The 20,776-nt window shown below is 52.0% G+C and overlaps 1 protein-coding gene across 8 annotated transcripts in view; it reads right to left on the bottom strand.

Moving 5' to 3' along the window:
• Positions 1 to 20,776, bottom strand: part of VAC14 (VAC14 component of PIKFYVE complex) — a 128,813-nt gene that overhangs the window by 85,501 nt on the left and 22,536 nt on the right. For all 8 annotated transcript variants that reach the window (XR_014784642.1, XR_014784641.1, XR_014784643.1 and 5 more), the window contains 2 exons: positions 17,374 to 17,518; positions 15,476 to 15,541 (listed from right to left, as the gene is read on the bottom strand). Coding sequence is in view for 5 of the 8 variants with exons in the window: in XM_084812319.1 (XP_084668445.1) it covers positions 15,476 to 15,541; positions 17,374 to 17,518 (211 nt within the window). In the remaining 3 variants the exon portion in view is untranslated. The remainder of the gene's footprint in view (positions 1 to 15,475; positions 15,542 to 17,373; positions 17,519 to 20,776) is intronic.

The following is a 20,776-nucleotide window of genomic DNA, read 5'->3' as shown; positions in this document are numbered from 1 at the left end:
GAAAAGCTAGCGGGGGAAGCCCTGGATGCACAGACAGAAGGGAAAGGGGGCTTGCTGGGTTAGGAAGTAGAGCACTGTACTTTCTATATCCTCTGATTATTCTCTTGATATTGAGCAGGCATTTCGTGTGCCAAATCCTAAAGGGAATAATTATGCAATTGTAGTTCAATTTGCAAAAGTCTCCACAAAGTGTTATATCCTGAATTTGGCAAAACAAGCTGGAAGCCTTTCCTGGAAACAGGATAAAATTATGCTGTTCCCAGATTACATCAAAGAAGTGGCGAATAAAAGGCAATTTATCAAAGCAAAGAATCTGGCAAAACAAATGAACTTACAATATTACTTAAAATATTCTGCTACGCTTTGTATTGTGTCTGAAGACCAGATGAAGTTTACGAATCATGAAATGGCAGAGGCTTGGTTGAATGTTAAAATGTGTGAGAACTCTGTCACAATTGCATGAAATGGAATTTCTAAACAAGTACTGTTAACTGCTTGTGTGTAGTTTTCATGGTCTAAGCTAACTCAGAAGATATTATTTTATATATGTTTACCTTTATGTATTTATTATTTTTTCTCTTTCTCTTTATGTATCTTCTTCTATTTTATATTTTAAAATAGACAAAATATCTAGTATAAAAATATTATTGACTGTTGAAGATTTATCTTAAGTTTTATTATTATGCAATACTATACTCTTTTATTATTATTATTATTATTACTAATATTCAGCCTTTTGGGAATGAAGTGTAGAACTGTTGCGTTGATATAAAAGATTGTTTTACTAAATTGTAAGATTGTATAATAGATACAGTTTTTTAAAAATAGAATACCACTGGAGGTTGAGAGAGGTTGGAGTTTATTTTTCTTTTTTCCTTTCTTTCTTCTCTTTCTGTTATTATGGTGTCCTAACTTAAATATTGTATGGATGAGAACTGAAGTACTGAGTAGGTTGTTGGTAATTTTGGTAGTGTTTATAAAGATAAAATAAATAAAAATATATTCAAAAAAAGAGGGGGGAGTAGAACACTGCAGTCTTCAGATGTTTGGGCCCAATTCACTCTCACACTGCTCGGCTCCCAAACTGCAAATATTAGCAGTATTAAGATGAAGATGACTGGCCCCGGGAGCCAGGGAGAAAAGGCCGGTAAACAGCTGCTGACAACAGGAGTAAAGGTGGCCACATCGCAGGAAGTGGGACTTTGCAGTCCAGATTTCTCCCTGGCCTGGAGACAACATGAGGCTGGCCTTTCTGACCTGATCTTTTTGCTGCATATGCAAAACGAAGAGGCCACTGCAGACTCAAGGGGCTCCAAGGACCCCTCATGGCTGCCAAAACACCCACGGTTCCTGGTCGGAGGGCAGCGGAGGAACACCGGCACAGCGCCGACGGAGGGAACGAGGCTCTTCCTCTCCCGGGCGGGCAGGCAGAGTCTTGGGTGCGAGGGCATTCTGCAATGGGAGGCAACGAGCTCTCTTCCACCCTGACATGCCAGAGGGCCTCTTTAATTTATCTTTCTTTTCATATAACAGCAAGACAGTGCCACAGCCAAAAGTGAGATTCCTGCTTTTTTGGCAACCCCCCAGAAAAGTGCAGTGTGAAAAGTAAACTTGCTCCCTCCCTCATTTCCAGAGATCCCAACCAATCTTCCTCTGACAATTCCGCTGCCCCCTTTTTCAGGAAAGAAAGGGGATGGCGGCCTTTGCACTTTGATCTCTGAACCAGACCATTCCGCAGCCACCAGACGGTTTTGCTTCAGTTCAGCTGAGCTGACGATGCCAACATGCACGGAAGTTTTACCTTCAGCAATTGTACCTTCACGTATACGCCCACAAGGCCCAAAGGCCTGTGGGGGCAATCCACTGGGAAACTTCTTCTGGACAAGAGGGGCACCCAAGGGTGCCAACAGGCTTCGGCTTCCTTCATGCAATGCTGCTTCGCACGGGGCTGGGGTGGGGGGTGTTCACAGCAAATGATGCCCCATCACATGAACAGGTCTCCTGCTCCAGCCATGCACATGCTTGCTCAACAAACTCAGGCACAGTACAAAGACTCCTGGCAGTGGCGCAGGTAGGGCCAGGCCTTGGAGCCAAGGTCCAGGACACCACACCCCCAGGGGTCCCCAAATGGCCGCCGAGGCAGCGGCAGGCAACGCAGGCAGCAGCTCACAGGCCCCCATCACCTGGGCTGAAGCGGCTCCCTGCAGCAGCCAATCTTTTCATGCAAAAAAGAAATCAGTAGAAAGGGGGTGGGTGGCTGGGCAGGCATGTAGATGGTTCCAAGATGCTTATTTCATTAGCTTTACTTTAAAATTAAAGGGCACAAGAGCACCCCTTCAGTTAAAGCAAGTCCTCCCAAAAACAGTTCTGCTATTGTAAGCCTCAAAAACTCCACTGCTCATAAAAGTGACACCTACTGATCCCATACCTTGACATGTGGCATCAGGGATCTGCCTGCCGAGCTCAGCGACTGCACCAGACTTAAAACTGATCCAACACTAATTGCCACAGGTACAACAATTAAAGAGTGCTGAAAATGGACGCACTTGTCCTTTTTACTCCAAGCTGCAGCCTGGCCTATCATATCTTTCTTTAAAATTTGGGTGAAAACTACTGAAGTACTTTATTCAGGCTTGTTGGTGGAGTGCACCTTTCATTGGTTTGGTGAAGTTCTGAGCAGCAGTTCAAAAGTTATTAAGGTTTTTCTGCCCCATGAAAGCCCATGGCAGCAACTGCTGGCAAAGCTATGGCAGCATGCTCAGGTTCACTCTGAAGCTAGTATGCTGCTCCAGGGTTTTCAGAGGAATTCCATTAAAGAGGGCTTCTATGTGCAATTCCTGTTTTTTTAATTATGGAATGCGACTTTAGAAGGTGAGACTACTTGTTACTAAATGGATTCAAACCCTAACATGGTAAGGGTGTAGGAAGAATTTAATCCTTTGCCCCCACCCGCATTGTGGTCCCAATCTGGATCAGCCCCCACCCCACCCCTCCAATTTACATTGGCAGTTGTAAATGAGCATCCAGTTGTAATGTAAAGTGCAGGCATAGGGACATGGGTTAAAGCTCCCTTCCTACTCACCGCTCTAGGGTCCTGATCCATATGAGGTCTCCATGAGCTTACTTTTGAGTAAAAAAGAAAAGGCTGTATCTTTAAAGCTCACCACCCCCACAGCTGCTTGCGAAAGCTAGACGTGGGGCAGCCTTCCCCAGCTTGGCGTCCTCCAGTTCTGCTGGGCTACAACTCTTGAGAACCTGGCTGGAGGATTCTGGGAGCTGCAGTCCAATACATCTGGGTTGGGGAAGGCTGGCGTAAGCCGTCAGGAACAGGTTAGCAGGGAACGGTGCTGTCATCTGCATCAACAGAATGACTGGCTGGCCTCCCCTTGTGAGGAACAGGCATGCTCCCTCATATGATGGCAGAGCCTACCTGTGCAGGCAAATGCCAGGAGCCAAGTCAAGGTGTGTCACTCACCACTGGTGGCAAGCCAACCCCTTTCCCTGCCCCAGATCAAGGCCCTCCATCTACAGGAGGGTTTATTGCTAGCCCGCCTCAAAAACAGGGGAAGGGCCAGAGCTCTGCATGGAAGACATGCCAAGTTCAGCTCCTGTAATCTCCAGGTAGGGCTGGGAAAGGCTTCTGCCTGAAACACTGGGGAGCCACTGCCAGTGCCTGTAGACACCGGCAGCTGGGCCGATGGCCCAGCTCAGAATGAGGCCACCTCCTTTCTCCAATCCCAAAATGAGGTGGTCTGCCCACAGAACCAGTGTGCACTAAGCTGATGCTAGGGCCAAGCTGGCATGCGTGCGCATCCTCTCCTCCAAGCGAGCAGAAATAACAGCCTGCTGAGATGTGCATGCCGGTGCCCAAAACGGCGCAGCGCAACGGCTCGAGGGCTGCCCCGCTCAGCAACGAGGAGCCTTTGCATTCTGTGGCAGGAGGACATAGAGTCTGGCTTGGCTTGAGACTGCTGGCCTTCGCGCCAACCCCCTGCGCTCCACTGAGCGCTCTGTGCTTGTCAGGAGTGGCAGTGAGGAGGGGGTCTTTGCAGAAGGGAGAGCAGAGAATTTTCTCCACTCGGCCCAGTAAGAGGCGGGATCGTGCTTCCCTGAAGGTGAGCCCGAGGGGCTGGATAGGGAACACCTCCCACTTGCTGCTAAGGCCAGGAGCTACTGTCTAGGCAATCATCTTTACTTCAGATGGCCTAATCTAGACCTATAGCAGGGGTGGGCAACTTTGAGGAGGGGTCCAGGGGCCATTTTCACCCCCATGGACCTCATCTCACAGGCAGAACACCAGCAAAATAATTGGTGGTTGGCTGCTGAAATTTGGAGGCAAGCCACTACAGCGCACTAAAAGGGTCAAATTTAGCTTGTTCTCAAGCTGACTTTCACCCACTAGGCACTCTGGAACAGCTTTAAAAGGGCCTAAAATTGGACCTTTCTAGCCCACTATAACACTAAAACTGTCATTTTTTTTCCAGGGTGGGAACTGGACCACAGTCTGTGGAAAAATAGGAGAAGAATTCACAGGAAAGTTCTCCATTCGTGGTGACATCCAGAGCTCCAGACACTGCTGCATAACACGACTGTGCACCACGCACGCGAGGGAAACTAACATGCTGCCCTGCATGCCTCCTTCCGCAGTATCTGGGCCGGATGGCCCAAAAGACGGCTGCTCCTTGGCGGAAGAAGCTGGGACCCCGAGGAGGTGGAGACTTCCCCAGAGCATCTGCCTGGCGCCCGTTACTCCACCAGAAGAGCAAAGCCTTTGAGGAAGCCCTGCCTCTACCCTTGGCCTACACATGTGGTGGACGGTTACCGCTGACCACAGTGGCTCTGGTTGTACTTTATGTTCTTATTTCTGTAAACCACTTGACAGCCCCTCAGAAAGCACTGAATGAATCTATATCATAAAGAAATACAACAGAGGAAGACTGTCTGAAGGGCTGAGCGCAAGGAAGACGTCTCCAACACCCCCCTAGCATACAGAAATTCTAGACAATGCAGTTCCTCCTCTTCAGGAAGTTGGGAGTTTAGATAAAAGGGAGAATTAACTTTTGAAGCAAAAGAAAGATCAGGAAGAAAAATCACTCTAACGTAATGAAAAACGGAGAAGGCCGGATTGGCAGTTAGCACTACCAGTTCTGAATCCCTGCGCTCAGAGGCGCCGGCCACGAGGAGCCATCCCACTGGCCAGAAAGCAGACGCTGGAATGTCTTCATGTTGCTCCAACAGGGGCTTGATTGACATTTTGAGTATCCACTGGAGTTGCCCAGTGGGAACTGATGTATCACCATACAGGCGAAGTTTGCAGTCACCCCTAAATTGCACCTAATGCCTATGAGAGAGCCTAGTGGGTCTCCATTTAAGAAGGACTGCTACCTGCCTGCAGAGGGTGTTAGGGTTCAGACTCAGGTTCAACAAAGATACTCCAGAATAGCAGCAACTGGAGGAGGAGGATAATGTAAGCCGCCTTGGATTCCTTGCAAGAGGAAAAAAGGCAGGATATAAATGCAATAAATAAATAAATAAAATAAACTGGGGATAAAAGGCCAGACATATCTGTCCTGACACCATAGGACAAAAAGAGCCCAACTATTTTGGTGCACCTCATTGGTGGAGTCTCTTTGAGCTGCCAGGAGAGCAGAAAGTACTCTGGAAGCCTATCCCAAGTCGCCCAGGCCTGTCCTCTCAGCCTCCGCAGAACAGGTGGCGCAAGTCTGGTTTGGAGTCAAGGGGCCTTGGCTTGAGATGAATCATAGAACAGTAGGGTTGGAAGGGGCCTGCAAGGCCATCGAGTCCAACCCCCTGCTCAATGCAGGAATCCAAGTCACAGCATCCCTGGCAGAAGGCTGTCCAGCCTCGTCTTGAACTCTTCACCGCCTCCCCAGGTCATTGGTTCCATTGCCGTATTGCTCTAACAGTCAGGAAGTTTCTCCTGATGTTCAGCCGGAATCTGGCTTCCTGGAACTTAAGCCCATTATTCAGTGTCCTGTGCTCTGGGATGATCAAGAAGAGATCCTGGCCTTCCTCTCTGTGACAGCCTTCCAAGTACTCGAAGAGCGCTCTCCTACCTCCCCTCAGTCTTCTCTTCTCGAGGCTAAACATGCCCAGTTCTTTCAGTCCCTCTGCATAGGGCTTTGTTTCCAGTCCCCTGATCATCTTCGCTGCCCTCCCCTGAACTCTCTCCAGCTTGTCTGCATCCTTCTTCAAGTGCAGCACCCAGAACTGGACACAGGACTCCAGGTGAGGCCCAACCAGGGCTGAGTGGAGGGGGACTACCTGGTTGTGGTCGGCTGTACCATTTAATGATGGTAAGAGCTGCAGTCTGATGAGACTGACAAACTGCATGTATCCTGGCCAGTGAGGAGCCGTCAGGATGAGGACTGCCCATTCTGCCTGGGTCTTGGCTAAGACTCTGGACAGCAGCAGAAAGCTACCCCCACCAGGAGGCCTGGGTGAGGGCTTCAATGCCCCCTGACTGGTGACTCCTAGAAAAGCTGCTGGTCTTGCACTGGAAGGCACCATGAAGATGTTCCATGCTAGACTCCCAACTCATGGATAGATCTGGCTAGAAATCAACTCATGGACAGCCTATTCATTGGGGTTAAAATACTGCCTGATCAACGAGTCCATTTGGCACTTGTCTTCTTCCCTGAAAAGCTGGATATGTGCGGTGCCCATCTGAAGACGAGTGTCTGCAAAGTGTGGGCAAACTGGCACAGCCCTGGATGCAGATGTATGACAGGGCTGAGGTGGTGTTGGTACGAATTGTGATGTGCCCTTGAGAAATGTCTGGAGGTGCATGTACGCCAGGCAGAGGGCTCCAGTTGAGAACTTATAGATACTGCGGATGGTCTCTAGGGGGGACAAAAGCCTCTGAGCCACTGCAGTCTTGCACCAAACTCCCCATGCTGATCTGGCTGGTTTCAACAGAGAATCTCCATTGTGCTCAAAGTGGTTCGGACTACAGCCACCACAGAGGAAAGTTCTGAGTTGCTGGGTGATGGGGACTCAGCAGTCCTCCCCACCTCATTGCAAGGATTTGGTGGTGAGAGTGAAACAGCATCTGACGGGGTCCGAGGCGATGCCTGCCCCAAAATACTAGGTCTGTACAGAACGTGAGCAGGTCCAGCAGCTGAAGGCACTCTGAGGGGCCCCTCGTCAACTGGATGAGTATGGTATGCAGATTCCTAGTCTGCTCCAGAAACGTTTTCTCCCATGCTGTGGCAATGATTACCCCAGGCGATGTAGGCAGCAAGTGGCTCAGTCCCAACTGCTGACAGAGCCCTGCTCTCTGCTTCTCTGCTTTCTCAGGAGGAGGAGCCCTGATCAAGGTATCACCCAGTTAAGGGTGGCCTTCTGTGCCTCACAGCAATGACCACCCAATGGCCTTGATGAAAGTTCTGAACAATGTGGCAGTCCAAAGGGCTGAGCACCCTATCGATAATGCCACTCCCTGTAACTGAATCAGAGGAAATTGTGGTGAGCTGGTTAGAAGGGAATGTGCAGATTGGCATCTTTGAAGTTGAAGGATGAAAAGAATTTGCCTAGAGCCTTTTCCATTTCAGGCTGTGGATTCTGTCAAGGCCCTGTGCTCCTATCTGTGTTGCAGGGTTCTGCTATGAACCAAATCTTGAGCAGGGGTCAGGTGAGGTTTCTCAGGGAAAAAGGACAGAAAAAGATCAGCACCACAGAAAGCTTAGGGTGGTGCTGGAGCTGGAAGTCAGAGAAGGCTGTCTGTATGCTATTCCAACAAGAAGCAGAGCATGACTGAGGTTTAAATAAGAGTGTAGCTTTATTTAGGTTGGTCAGCCATATCTTCATACTGACTAAGGCTTTGTCTGCTAAAGGGGCCTGGCAGTTGCTTTCATTTTCCGTATCAGTCCTACGTCTGCCTGTTCCTAAACCAGCCTTCCCCAATCTGGAGCTCTCTAGTTGCTTTGGACTTTGGACTCCCATCCACCACAGCCAGCATGGACAATGGGTCAGGAATGCTGAGAGTTTTAGTTCAAAACATTTGGAGGACACCAGGTTGGGGGAGGGCCTACAAAGAGCAAGTAAACTCTGTCTTTTCTTCAAAGTTAGAAACATAACACTAAAGCCTCAAATAAATGTAGCACACACTGGCAGTGGAGGAGAAGGGGATAGGGGAGCCCCTTTGCCCCAGACACAGGAGCTCAATCCTGCAGAGCTACAAAACCTGTACCCTTCAAGGCGACCTAAAAATAATCTGAAATAAATATTAAAATCAATCAGCAACAGAGAGCCACAGTCAGTCCTGGTCTGACATCCTCTAACGCAAAACACAACCTGCTACGTGCCAAGGGGAGAAAGAGGAGCTTGCCAGCTAGCCACAGCTCACCCACCTGCCTAAGGCTGCCTACCCCACACCACAGCAGCCCAGCCCCTAGAAATGCCTGCTAGTGTTGTTCACTCACCCCCTGAAGATTGACACATCTGCCTGCAAAGTTCCTAAATCCGCTTGCAGGCCAATAAAATGTAACTCAAGCACTGCAGTGGGAACAGGGAGGAGGAAGCCAACCAGAGGCCACATGAGGCTGACCCCTGCTGTTCTTTGTTACACAGCAAAGTCCCACATTTCAACCTTGGCAAGCTGAAAGCTGGGGATTTGGGGCACCGCTGGGCCGAAATCCAACCAGGCACAAATAGAAGCCTAAATGGATAAAGGCAGCCATTCACTTTGGCTTTTGTTAAGACTGCTGTACTTGGGAATCTGCATCACATGGAAGAAAGCCCCCGGGGGGTTTAGCTTGGGAGCCCCTCCCGCAGGAGCTCCAGGCTGCCCCAAGGTGAGGAAGGGCTGTGCACGTAGGTCCTTCCCTCAGGAAAGCCCTGCTGTGGAGCAGGGAAGAGGGGTGGGGAAAGAGCCACCCGACTGTCAGGCTGAAGAGTCGGGACTCGAGCAGGGCTCTGTGATTGGCGCCCGCTCAGAGTATTTTCATGACGACCCGGCAGGCTTCCTGACCAGCACAAGGAGCAAATGTCTCCCACGGGGCTCCACTCAAGCAAGCACAGCACTTGCCTGCTCCTACCACTCACCTGAGGTGCCACAGCAGGGACCAAGGCATGGCGGATTCCATGGGAGGCCATGACACAGCTGGCTAGCCTGGGCCACAATGACCACCCACTAAGGACCTGTGCAGAGGTCCCGAGCATCTAATCCAGGAATGTGGAACCTTTGCGGAGCCCATTGAGGTCCCCCAAGCCCTGCCCCCGGTGGAGGACCCCGTTACCTCCAGCCTCGGATCAGAGGCAACAGTGTGGGTGTGGGTCGAGGGGCCGCTCCTCCCAGCACCAGCCAAGTCTCCTTCTCTCTGCTAAGGGAGGCACTGAACTCCGTGCGCAGAGAACAGCGGGGGGGTGGATGACATCACTGGGCTTGCCTAAGCCCACTGACATCATCCCGCCCACGAATCCAGCCCCCACTGCCATGTGGCTCTGCAGCACTCCTTGCATGCTGGGCTAGATGCCCTCTTGGTAACACAGGAAGGCCAGGTAGAAACGTCAGTGCTGGATAAAAGAAAAAAGCCAAGGGAGGATGTCCCCATGGCACAAGATGCCACAACTGGGGATCCCTCAAATCTGAGCATGAAGCCCACCTCGCCACGATTGCCCGTTCCAGAGGGGGTCTTGGGAGCCGCTCCCGCAGAGGCAGATCCAACCGGGCTGCTTCACGGGGGAGGCCAGACGGATGCGATGGGTGCAACCTCGATTACTCAGCTGCTCAGAATGCCCAGGGCCTGGCGGGAGCTGCCATGCGGGCTTCCAAAGCCCACCTGAGGGAGGGGAGCCGAGCACCACGCCTTTCCACAGCCTCTGGCATGTGGAAGTCTGGCTGTGGCTCACGGTGTCTGCAACGCACCATGCACGACACAGCGCTGCCCCTCATCTGCGCCTCCTGGCCTTTTGCGGTTCCCGGCTCCTCTGGTGACACTGCCACTGGACAGCCCTCCATAGGGTGCAGTATGATTTGGAAACACACTGTCTCCTGAATAACACGAATGTGCCCGTACCCAAATATCCCAGGGAGGTTATAACACATCTCTAAGCGGTCAGCTATAAGGTTTCTGGCTGTGGTTGGTAAAGCGATCAGGAAATTTGGTTTCCTTGGAAGCCCCTAAGATTCTTCGGATGACGTATTTGCCAAAATTGTGAACCACATCTGCTTGCCTGAGCCAGTGAGGCAAAATCATGACCGCACTGCTTCCGCCCTTGCATTTTTTGCACCACCCTAAACAGCAGTGGAAAGGATGGGAAAGTGAACCAATGCCATTGACCCAGTTCTGGCATCAACTCCTTCCATTCCCAGATCTTGGCAGTGAGGTGAAGTATCTATCTGGATATAGGCTCACCGGGCAGAACAGGAAGCCTTGGAAGAACTGCCCTCCACTTGTTAACTGCTCTGCACATTGCCTGGAACACAGCTTGCTGAAGCAGAAACAAGGCACCCGCCACCTAACACTGCGTAAAGCTGTGAGGGCCATGCTTATCCTGACAGTGTGGCCCAGCGCTGCAGTGGGCCTTAGAGTTTATAGCCAGAATCGGATCAGAAGTGGTCCGGAAGCGCTGGGCCCATTCAGCCCGTGGAACGTCAGAATCAGTGTGCACGTATCTCCGCCAGTGTTCTCGGAGGACAGCAGGCAGGAGTGAAGTTACTCCCATCCAGCTGCTAGCTTTGGCCTTGGCAGGGAGGGAAGCTGGCAGCCCCTCTGTGGAAACCTAACAAAGGGGGGGTCGGGGGGTCACACAGGTTGGAGCGTCGCCCCTGAAGGGCAGAATGGGGATGCCCGGTTTGGGCAGGGGCCTCGCCGATGGTCTAAAATCCCTGGCCAGCCAGCTGCTCTGAGGGGGCCATCGCAGCCACACCTTCGCTTTTAAGCAGATGCCCAGGCTGGGGGCCTTTGCTGGGAACGTTCCTGTCTTCACAGCCCAAAGTCCTCTCTTTGGGGGCTTACTGCTGTCTGAGCCTCTTGAGGCTCTCTTTGCTTGGATACTCCATCCAGTGTGGACTCTCGTCTCTTTCAACTTTGTACTGCTAAGAACCTGCCGTGAAAAGTGCCGCGTTGCTTTCGGTAGACCTTGAATTCTTGTTTACTGTGGATTTGGAACCATGTAGCATGGAGATACCGAAGTGGAATCTATGGTCATCGAAACCTCTGCGTGAGAGGGATTACTCTGGACTTACTCTCGAACCCGTCCCGATTCCTGGATTGGAAAGGCCTTGACCCATGTGACGCTGAAGTTCCAATAAGGACTGGACTAAGCCTCTGTGTGCACGGATTTATTTAGGTCTCTTTCTTGAACCCTCGTCTTTGATTGCCTGGGATGGCTTACATCAGGAATCGTTCAAGCCCCGCGCCCTGTATTCTGAGCCATAGAGATTACAACAAGTTGTCTGGATCTCTGACACAGTTATAGTTATTAGCGTTGGATTATTTTTGAATTATTTATGGCGCCTATAGCTAATCATCAGCAGCTATATGATTTCTGAAGAGTGTAACCATTAGGCTTTTACCATGGGATTTGCTACAATAAAAGGGTCTAACTGATTTGGGTGTCCTGGATTAGAATACCAGAGCGTGTGCTTGAAGGATCAGGCCCATGACACCAAGAGGCATTGAAATGTATGCACAAACTGCTGATAATATGCAAGTCCTCTGGTGGTGATTTCTGGCACTAGGAAGGGGCTCCAATTACTTCCTCGGTAGCATCAGGCTGCCAATGACTGGCCAAGGGCACTGGTTGACCCAGTCAGCCAATGATCTTGGTAGCCCAATTTCCCCCTTTCTAGAGCGGCCAGAAGGTGTATGTAGGTCAGTCAACTGACATTCATGGCACAGGGCAGATCAGCTGTCTCACGCCACATGCTGGCCTTGTGGCAAAGGCCAGAAAATTATTTTAGTCAGCAACTTATTCTTGATGATCCAACACTGTCAACTCAGAAGTCAGGCTACATTCAGAGCAGGGAAGGGCCTCAGAAAGGCCTGCCGCGCACTTGACAGGGAGGGAACACTGCAATGCATGGACATGGCTGGGCCTCCCCATTCCAAAGGGATGGACAGGGCTGCCATGCCAGGACTTCCCTCCTTGGATCCTTATGGGACACATCTGAACGCAGCCAAGGTCCTGATTTCAACTCAAGAAGCTCATTCTCGGTCTGGCCCTCCCAGAGTTCTTATCACTGGTCCTTCAGCTTGGGCGTAAATTGGAAGTAAAGTCACTTAGCAGCCAGCAGGATCTACTGAGCAGGGTGCTGGGCCTGGATGCAGAGACACCTCTCAGCTAGGGATCAGAACTAACTTTAAGAAATGGTGCCCAAGGCTGTGTTTTTTCTCCCCCCCCCCGCCCCGTTTTTCTTTCAGATTGTAAGCCTGACGGCAGAAACCCTTGCTTTTTGCCAACCGCACATAAACCATTCTGGGAGCCTTTTCAGCTGAAGAGCAAGGTAAAAATGCTTTAAAGTAACATTAAAGACTATATTAATAAGGAGTCCCTGGGCGCTTACTGCCTCTCAAGAGTCAGCTTCTCATTGCAAATGGGAATGCTAGTGACTGAACTTCTCGCTTGGCTGGAGCTCACCAGAGGCTTCTTGGGGAGAGGAGGAGGAGGAGCTGCTTCGCCTGGGCCGCCATGAGGTGTGTGCTTGTTATGCCCCACCCACCAGGCTGTAGATCTGGCTGGAGCGCCTCTCTTCGCCAGAAGATCACAGCCGGCGAGGGAAGTCAAAGAGTCTATCGGACTTGGATATGCCACTGGGGAGATTATCCAGTCTTGGTTCAACACTGTAATTGTGCTCTTAGTTTGCAAAGTATTGCTTTTATCCCCTCTCTTAGCAAAGAGTATTCCTTTTTAACTTCAACTTAAAACAAAACAAAACCTTTTTTAAGTTTTCTGTTGCTTTTCTTCTTGTCCCCCTTTTCTTTTAACACATATACTGGAGTGAATTCAGAGTGACCAGGTTACCATGGTGCTAACCAGGGCCCAGAAAGGCCAAAAGAGATCTAAAGAACCTCTCCCTGCATCTGCACAGAGGTCCCCTTTGGAATAATGTCTCCCAGTAGAATCTGAGGGAATATCTATTGAAGATAACCCAACTAAGGACCAATTTACCCCTGCCATGGCATACACTGAATCATATTCACATGGTGAGAGGTGAAGATAACAAGGATTTCCAGTTGGAGGAGTCTTTAGATACATAAGGTCAGGATGTGATGTAAAATTGGTCCTCTGACCCAAAAATGTTGTGTGGAAATACTTACTTGCTGTCCCCTGAACGTGGTATATTCCAGGAGAACGTTAGTTCTGAACAGCAGGATAACCCAATGGATAAGAGCACAGAAAAGGAAAATCAGGTTGTCTTTGCTTAAGTGTACACATTCCTTAGGGACCAATGTTTCCTTACAGCTGAAGTTAATAAGAACATTTTTAAGAGTCTGGACATATTAAATAAGGAGCTCTCTGGTCTTAAGGCCAGCAGGCAAGTCATAGTGGGCCTGAGACTGGGATATTGGCAACAGCTCCTGTTCCTGCTCCAGTACCACTCAGTCAAGAAACTGATGACATTTCTGATTTGAGAGAGCTGCAGGCAGACACTTCCCTCATTGATAAACAGCATCTCAGGGACTATGAGAGTAATTTTTTGCTGGACTGAGAAAGACAGGGCATGCCATGGCCAGATACGGTAGAAGTGGAAGACACTCAGGATAACATTCCTGAAATTTCCCACCTTACTTTTTCTCACCCTGATCTAATTATATTAGATGAGTGGCAAGAGGACTTAGTAATGGAAACTGGTATGTCAGATAACATCATGGGGCAGAATGGAATAGAAGATGAGCATGGGGAACTGGGAGAGGAGCTGAAACAGGTGGATAATGAATCGGCTTTAATTACGGCATCCCAGACAAAGGATTCCCTGGATTACAACTGGCCACTGAAACAGACGGATGGCTCATGGAAAAGAGGTGCTATCAGAGTTACTATCCATAGTTGGGACATTATGGGAAGACAAAGGGGGGCTGACTTGCTCATGTTTGTACCCCTTGGGGTATAGGAAAGCAAGAGGTATAACTGAATTGACCTTCACCTGCTTGGACCATTGCCAAGGTTTTTGGAATTTACTCTCCCTTTTAAAGAGTAACAACGTGTCCTTTAAGTGGGATAAACACACCCTAGCACAGAGACCTAAATTCACCTATTCGTACCAAGAAGCGGTTCAACGAAAGAAGGTCATTAGTCACTCCCCAAACTGGCACAACAGGGTCCATTCCCTCAGTGAGACTCCCATCCCACGGCACAGACAAGGGAGTGGTTCTGAGTGTTGGGGGGCCGCCTCCCTCATTTGCTATTCATAATACTATCATTTCCCCTAGGAATTGTGTTTGGGGCACTCAAGCCAACTATAACTGGGATTAAGAATTTCTCACTTCTACACCAGCGGATATGACAGGGAAACCAATCGTCACTACCCCCAGCAGCTGAATGGGCTAAGTAAAACTTGCCTTTAGAGAAGAGAAAGTATGTAGGAAGGGAATAGGCAGAGAATCCTGTTGGCCCGGAGCAAAAGCCAGGACTCTGACACAAAGGAGCCACCAACAGGGTCAGGGAGACAAGGGGTGCAAGCCGCAGGCGCCCACCCCCACACTGAACCAAAGCCCATCGTCCAGGAGCCCCAGAGCCACATTCTCCGGCAGACTAAGCCCCTCAACGTCACAGCCCCCACGCTCGCCCTGCACTCGGAAGGAATGGATGGCGACAGCCAATTGCCCCTTTAAGTCTCCCCACAGTTCAGGAGTGGGGCGAGGCCTGGAGGGGTAGCCTGTCACGAGTGGGATAAAGGCCTCTGCTGAAATCCAGGCCATGTTGGAGGAGGTGATTTGCTTGGGGCTATCCAAGGTCCTACACCTCCAGGAGCACTCTACCTGCTGTCTGTCTGCCTGAGCCATCTTGTGCCCGTCCGTATGGTCAAGGCAGGACAACTGCCAGCCCCTAGAAACCACCTGGCCACTTTACAGCCACTGCCCTGCTAGAGTAGAGCCCATGAGCCATCAGTGCAGAGGGCTCCATCTGTCAAGGATGCCCACTTGCCAACCCACTCCTGCAAAGGGACAAGAGCTGCCCTTCATCAGCTGGCCTCATCACAGCAATGGGCACTTTCTTCAGGGATGAGGCCTGGTTCAGCTTTCTTCCCCAGCAAGACTCACAGCCAAGCTCAACACACTTGCAGATGGCGCCAGTCACCATTTCTCCACAAGCCAAAGATCCACCAGCCCCACTCCGCAACACAGTCCAGAAATCCTCCTGAATTGGTCTTAACAGGACACTCGTACAGGGTTCTCTTTTGCTCTGGTCTGCTAGCAATGTTTTATTCTTTGCGTACACAGACAGAAGGGTTTTTCAAATGACGCAACAACGTACCAAACGTTTTCAGTGCGTGGTTTACACTCACCTCATCAGATTCATCCGACAAGGTCTTCAATAAGATGGGAAATAGGCTGTCTGTATGCCGGAACATCTGAAACGTGAAAAGGTGGTCGTGAAGGAGAAATCTCAAACCAGCACAGGAGGTCCCTCACCTCATGCTCCACTGCAGGTTGCTACCACAACACCAACGGTCTAAAAGCCGGGGGCAGGGGGGGAGGCCCCCATTCCCACAAGCAGCTGCGAAGGAATTCCGCAGCACCAGGAAAGGAGCACATTCCCCAAAGCAAGCTCTTTATTGCTATTTCACATATAAGCATATGTGACCTTCTTACTGTCAACGGTCCTTTACAAACAGATCTATTAAAAAGTAAACCTACAATAAAAGAGGGAGATGTTAGGCAGCGGAACATTTCAAAAAGGACTCCCAAATTTTCACAAACTTGAGTTTTAGAAAAACTCTGTCCTCCTGAGCTGGGAAAAGACTTTGATTAGAGGAGTCCAGCATGCTATATCTGAAGGCAAGCATGTTTTCCCATGCTTTAAGATTCACTTCTTTGTTGCTAAAGAGGAGCAGGTCGGCCATGGCTCTGGGGCACGATTAGGCAGTTTAGACAGATTAGGCAACTACTGGCAGTTGCCTGCGTGAAGGAAAAAAGAGCACACCACATTTACTGCTAAATTCAGATACAAGAAAGCATGCTGCCAAAATGGGATGATCTTAAAGAAGGGTCATAACCAAGGGAGCAGGGAGCCATTGGAAACCACACCATGCCAAGAGGGACTATTTCCTGCCTGTTTCTATGCCAGCCAGCCTCTTGTGGAGCAGGCGGCACACTTGCTTCTCTGCCCTCTTCACGCAAGACGAGTTCACAGGGTGGGTGGAAACGGGACATGGAGCACAGGTGCTTCTGAACGGCCCGTCCGTGCGTGTGTGGCAAAGCAGGCCCCCCCAGCTGTTCCCCAGGAGCCAAGGAAGGCCAGAGCGCCACCTCCTCCGCAGGGACCATTCCAGCACCCGTGCTTTGACTGTAGAGACAGGGCATGGTGAGGAACGTGGGAAAGGGCCTCCTGCAGAGCCAGGCCAAAGGGTTTCCCCTGCTGCTCCAAACGGCAGAGGCTCTGCAGAGCGGCAGGCACACAGCGTTTCCAGCCCAACCCAGGGAGGGCGCAGACTGAAGCCAGGAGCACTTGCATGCAATGCAGGGGCGCTACCACTGAATCCTAAATGCTCCCAACAAGCACCTAAGTCTGCCCTTGATGCTGGGCCATCTAATGCAGCACTGTCTACTTGCAGCAGTGACTCTTCCGGATTTCAGACAAGAGGGACAGCTTCTGGGGACAGAGGAGGGCACCAAGATACCCTGCTTTGACTCCACTAAATGCTTTGGCCCTATACAAAGGGTGGGCAACTTCAGGGGATCCAGGGGCCATTCTCCCTGCCATGGGCCACGCTCCTCCCACCATGCTGGTGAATTTAGTGGTGTGGCGTGGCAACAGCAAAACAAGAAAACAGCGGTTTACCACCAGGATTCAGCGCCAAGCCACAACAGAGCCTTAGAAAGGGCAAATTGAGTTTGAAAACAAACTAAATTTGTCCTTCTAAAGACTCCCTAGTGGTTGCTGCCATTTCCCGCCCCCCTACCGGTAGCAGGGAGGCAGCAGCACAAGAGGCCGGGGGGGCGGGCGTGCAGCCTGCTTGTTGCCCTCCCTGCCCTAGACGCAAGCGAAAGTGCAGTATGGAAAGATTCCTCATTTCAGAATAACTTCTACGCAAGGGCAACTGCAAAGCGCACAGGAAGGGAAGTGTAACCTTTGGGTCTCTCCCCGCCTCCCACCTGGCCTTCCAGGGAGCACCAGCCACAGAAGAAACCTGAACGGAAGCAGCCACCAAACAGGCCTGTGCTGACCAAGGGGCAAACGTGCCTTGCGAGGCGTCTTGATGTACAGGTGGTACAGCCATTTCAGGACCGCGATGCGCGTCATCATCCCAGTGGTGGAGTCATGCAGGTGGCAGTCCAGCACCTGGACAATCCCGTCAAGGTTCAGGGTCACCTGGATCCTCCCAGTGCTGCAGACAAAGGGAGACACGGGCCAGGTCACGTGGGTGCCTGGAGGATGTGTTTCTGATGGAGACCGGCAGAGTCGCTGATGCTGGGCCTGCTCCGGAGCGTGACTGGCTGCAACGGCCTTCACAGCCTTGCAGCAAGCACCCAGACCTCTTCCAGGCCGAGGGCCAAGCACTGCCCCAGGGAAGCTCCCGTGGGCGGCAAACCAGTGGTGGGCGGGTCCAGCGGCAACAGGGGGCAGGGCCCAGATGGCCAGCACGGCTGCAGCTTGAAGCTCTTGCTGCCAGCAACCAACCCAGAGCTGCGGAGCTGGCATGACACCTCCAGCCCACAGCCCTCCAGAGCTGCCCAATACCAGGGGCCAACAGAGGACAGCTCTGCCTCACCCTTCACACGATCGGTGTGCAGAGGAGACGCACCTGAGTCCCCTCCGCTCCTCCAAGGGAGGAGCAAACTGTACTCAGCCAGCTGCCCCCCCACCCCCTCCCCTCACAGCAGGAGGGCGGTGGGGTGGGCTAGGCAGAAGGGGACGCCCCCACACACAGGAGGAGCCATTACTTTCCCCAGCATGGGCCAGCCCAATGCCCACAGCCCCCACTGCCATCTCTGACTGGAGGGAGCGGAGGCGTGCCAGGGCAGGAACTCCCGCCGTCCTCTCTAATCTCTGAGCGCAGCGGGGGACGCCCTCCCAGGGGACTGCTCCAGGTGCCAGGGCTAAGCCCCATCCCCAGGAGGAATGCCAAGGGGCTGCATGGGCCAGATGGGGGTTCCACATGGGCCGGAGGTGTGGCACCCCTGAACTAAGGCAGTTCAATCTTTTGGAAAATGGAGAAAAACTGCCCCAAAGCCAGGAAAACGCCAAACCAACTGTGGTTGGGAGAAAGGGGTCTTGGGAAGGGGGCACAGCCATCTACGGAAGCCTGGAGGACTGGGTTTGGCCCCTGGGCCTGAGGTTCTGCCCCCTGCCTTCCCGCCTGGCCTGGGGTCTGGGTCACTGAAGGGCCGTGACCTGCCTGACACATCGCCCCGCCCACCTCCACGTGGCGGCTGGGGAGAGGGGGCCTTCCCAGGCCGCTGCCTCCTCGCCCCGGAGCGCCCTTTCCAGGGAAGCCTGCCTCGCGCCCACGCCAATGCCTCTGCAGCGCCAGGTGAGGACCATTCTATTCTCCCAAGCTTTGACACTTTTATAGTACTGATGTTATGCTACTGCTGTTTGATGTTTTATTCTTGGGTGCGTGTTGCTGTTTTGCCATTTCATCCTTCTGTGCTATACACCAACCAGGAAATACATGTCCTGAAGAACAGGATATAACTCTACAAAATAAAGTAAATAAACCACATGAAGTGATCTGGGCATAATCTACGATGCAAGCTTATCCTGAGGAGCTGGGAGCAATCCACCAGGCACTGTTCATATCCAGCCTCCATCCGCTTCCACAGGGTTTGCATAGGAGCCCCGGAGCCCACAAGCACCACAGAAAAGACAGGCCCAAGTTCTCCCCCCTCCTTTCTCCGAACCCCAAGATGTGCTCTCCTTCTCCAGGTCCCACACTGCCTGTGAGCGGCGAGTCCAGTCAAGGCGCAGACTGTGGGTTGCCTCTGTATGCCCCTACCCATTTGGACCACTTTCACGTTGTGCACAGCCCCCCTGCGCCTTCTCCAAGGTCTCTCCATGACCAGCCGGTGTCCTGACACTTGGCCCCTCAGGGTATGAAGCGCCATTGTTTACGATCACAAGTCTCTGGGGCTGGTGTTGCTTCTGAATGCCAGCGCTCCTTGCCAGGTGGCTCACCCCATGCTGCAGAACTGGATGATGTCTGCAACACAGGCCAGGAACTCAGCCCAGACAGTTGCTAGGGAACTTGTTGATTTAGCAACCACTTGTCAGCGGGGTAGTACTCATGCAAGGAGGGGGATGGTGGAATGGCTGCAGATGTCCGTGAAGCCTCCATAAATGGAAAGCGTTGGAGGGGACCTTGCAGGTCATCCAACCCCTGCCTGATGCAGGAAACCCAGAGCTCGAGCGCCCCCAACGAAGGCTGCTCCAGTCTCTGCCAGAAGACCTCTAGCGAGAGCCCAACCCCCACGCCAGTACTTGACTCCACTCCCAAACGGCTCTTAACCGTCATGATGTTTCTCCTGAAGTTCAACTTAACTCTCCCCTCCTGCCACGGCAGCCCACTCACCCTCATCCGGCCCTCTGGGGCAGCAACAAAGAGCAAGTTTCTTGCCTCTTCTATGGGGCAGCCCTGCAGGTATTTGGAGAGTGCGACTTTGTCCCTCCTCAGTCTTCTCTTCCATAGGCTAAACGTCCCCAGCTCCCTCAAGTATTCCTCACAGGACTCATTTTCCACATCCCATCCCGTCCCCCCGCTCCCCCCGTTGCCATTCTGATTTGTTTCCATCCTCCTTGCAGTGTGAGTTATTTTGAAGGGCATGAAATGATTAAAAATAATAGACCCCTTCTGGTTGCCTCCTCTCAAAAAGAATACAGCAGCGCTGGAGAACGCACAGAAAGGGGCAACTAACACAATGAAGCGGGGAGAGCACTTTACTTACAAGACTGAAGTATTTGGGGCGTTTTAGCCTAGAAAACAAGATGACCGGGGTGGGGAAGAGAGGATACCCATGGCATAACATTATGCATGGTGTGGCAAAGGAAGTAACTTTTGCTCCTTCTCCCATAAACGCATCTGAGGGGCAGCAGACAGAGGACGGGCTGAAGGAAAGATTTCCTCCCTTCGTGCCAACAGCTGCCAAAGGGCGGGCCGGCGGCCACTGGCTCAGATGGCTCGAAAAGGGGGTTAGGGACATTCAGGAGGAGGAGGAGCAGCAGCAGCTCCATCAGCAGCTATTGCGCGGAAGAGCAAAACAGAGCCCTCAGGTCGGAGGCCACAGACGCCCGGCTGCTGGGGGATGGGAGCGCAGTCGCCTCTGCCCTCGCCGGGGGCCTCCTATGGGGCGCCTGCCTGGCCACTGTGGGAGACGGGATGCTGGACGAGATGGGCCCCCTGCGGCCTGATCCCACTTCAGGGCTCTCCTGCTGGGCGTATGTTCCCTCCTCTCTCCCCACCCTACAAATCTTTCCAAAGTCCCTGGCAGACAGGCCATGAGACGCCACGCCCAAGTGAGGGACACGGCTGCCCCACAGCAGGGGGAGGGGGCACGCCCGTGACGCTGCCCCTTGGCCAACTCCTCTCCCCTGGCGTCCGACGGTAGGGCCTACAGACGGGTGTGCTGGCCAGAGACATCTGCCACCC

This window comes from Heloderma suspectum, chromosome 8 (genome assembly GCF_057233095.1).
Source record: "Heloderma suspectum isolate Gila_16-S chromosome 8, 16-S_ref, whole genome shotgun sequence".
Taxonomy (NCBI): Eukaryota; Metazoa; Chordata; class Lepidosauria; order Squamata; family Helodermatidae; genus Heloderma; species Heloderma suspectum.
This window is presented reverse-complemented; position numbering and strand designations above follow the sequence as displayed.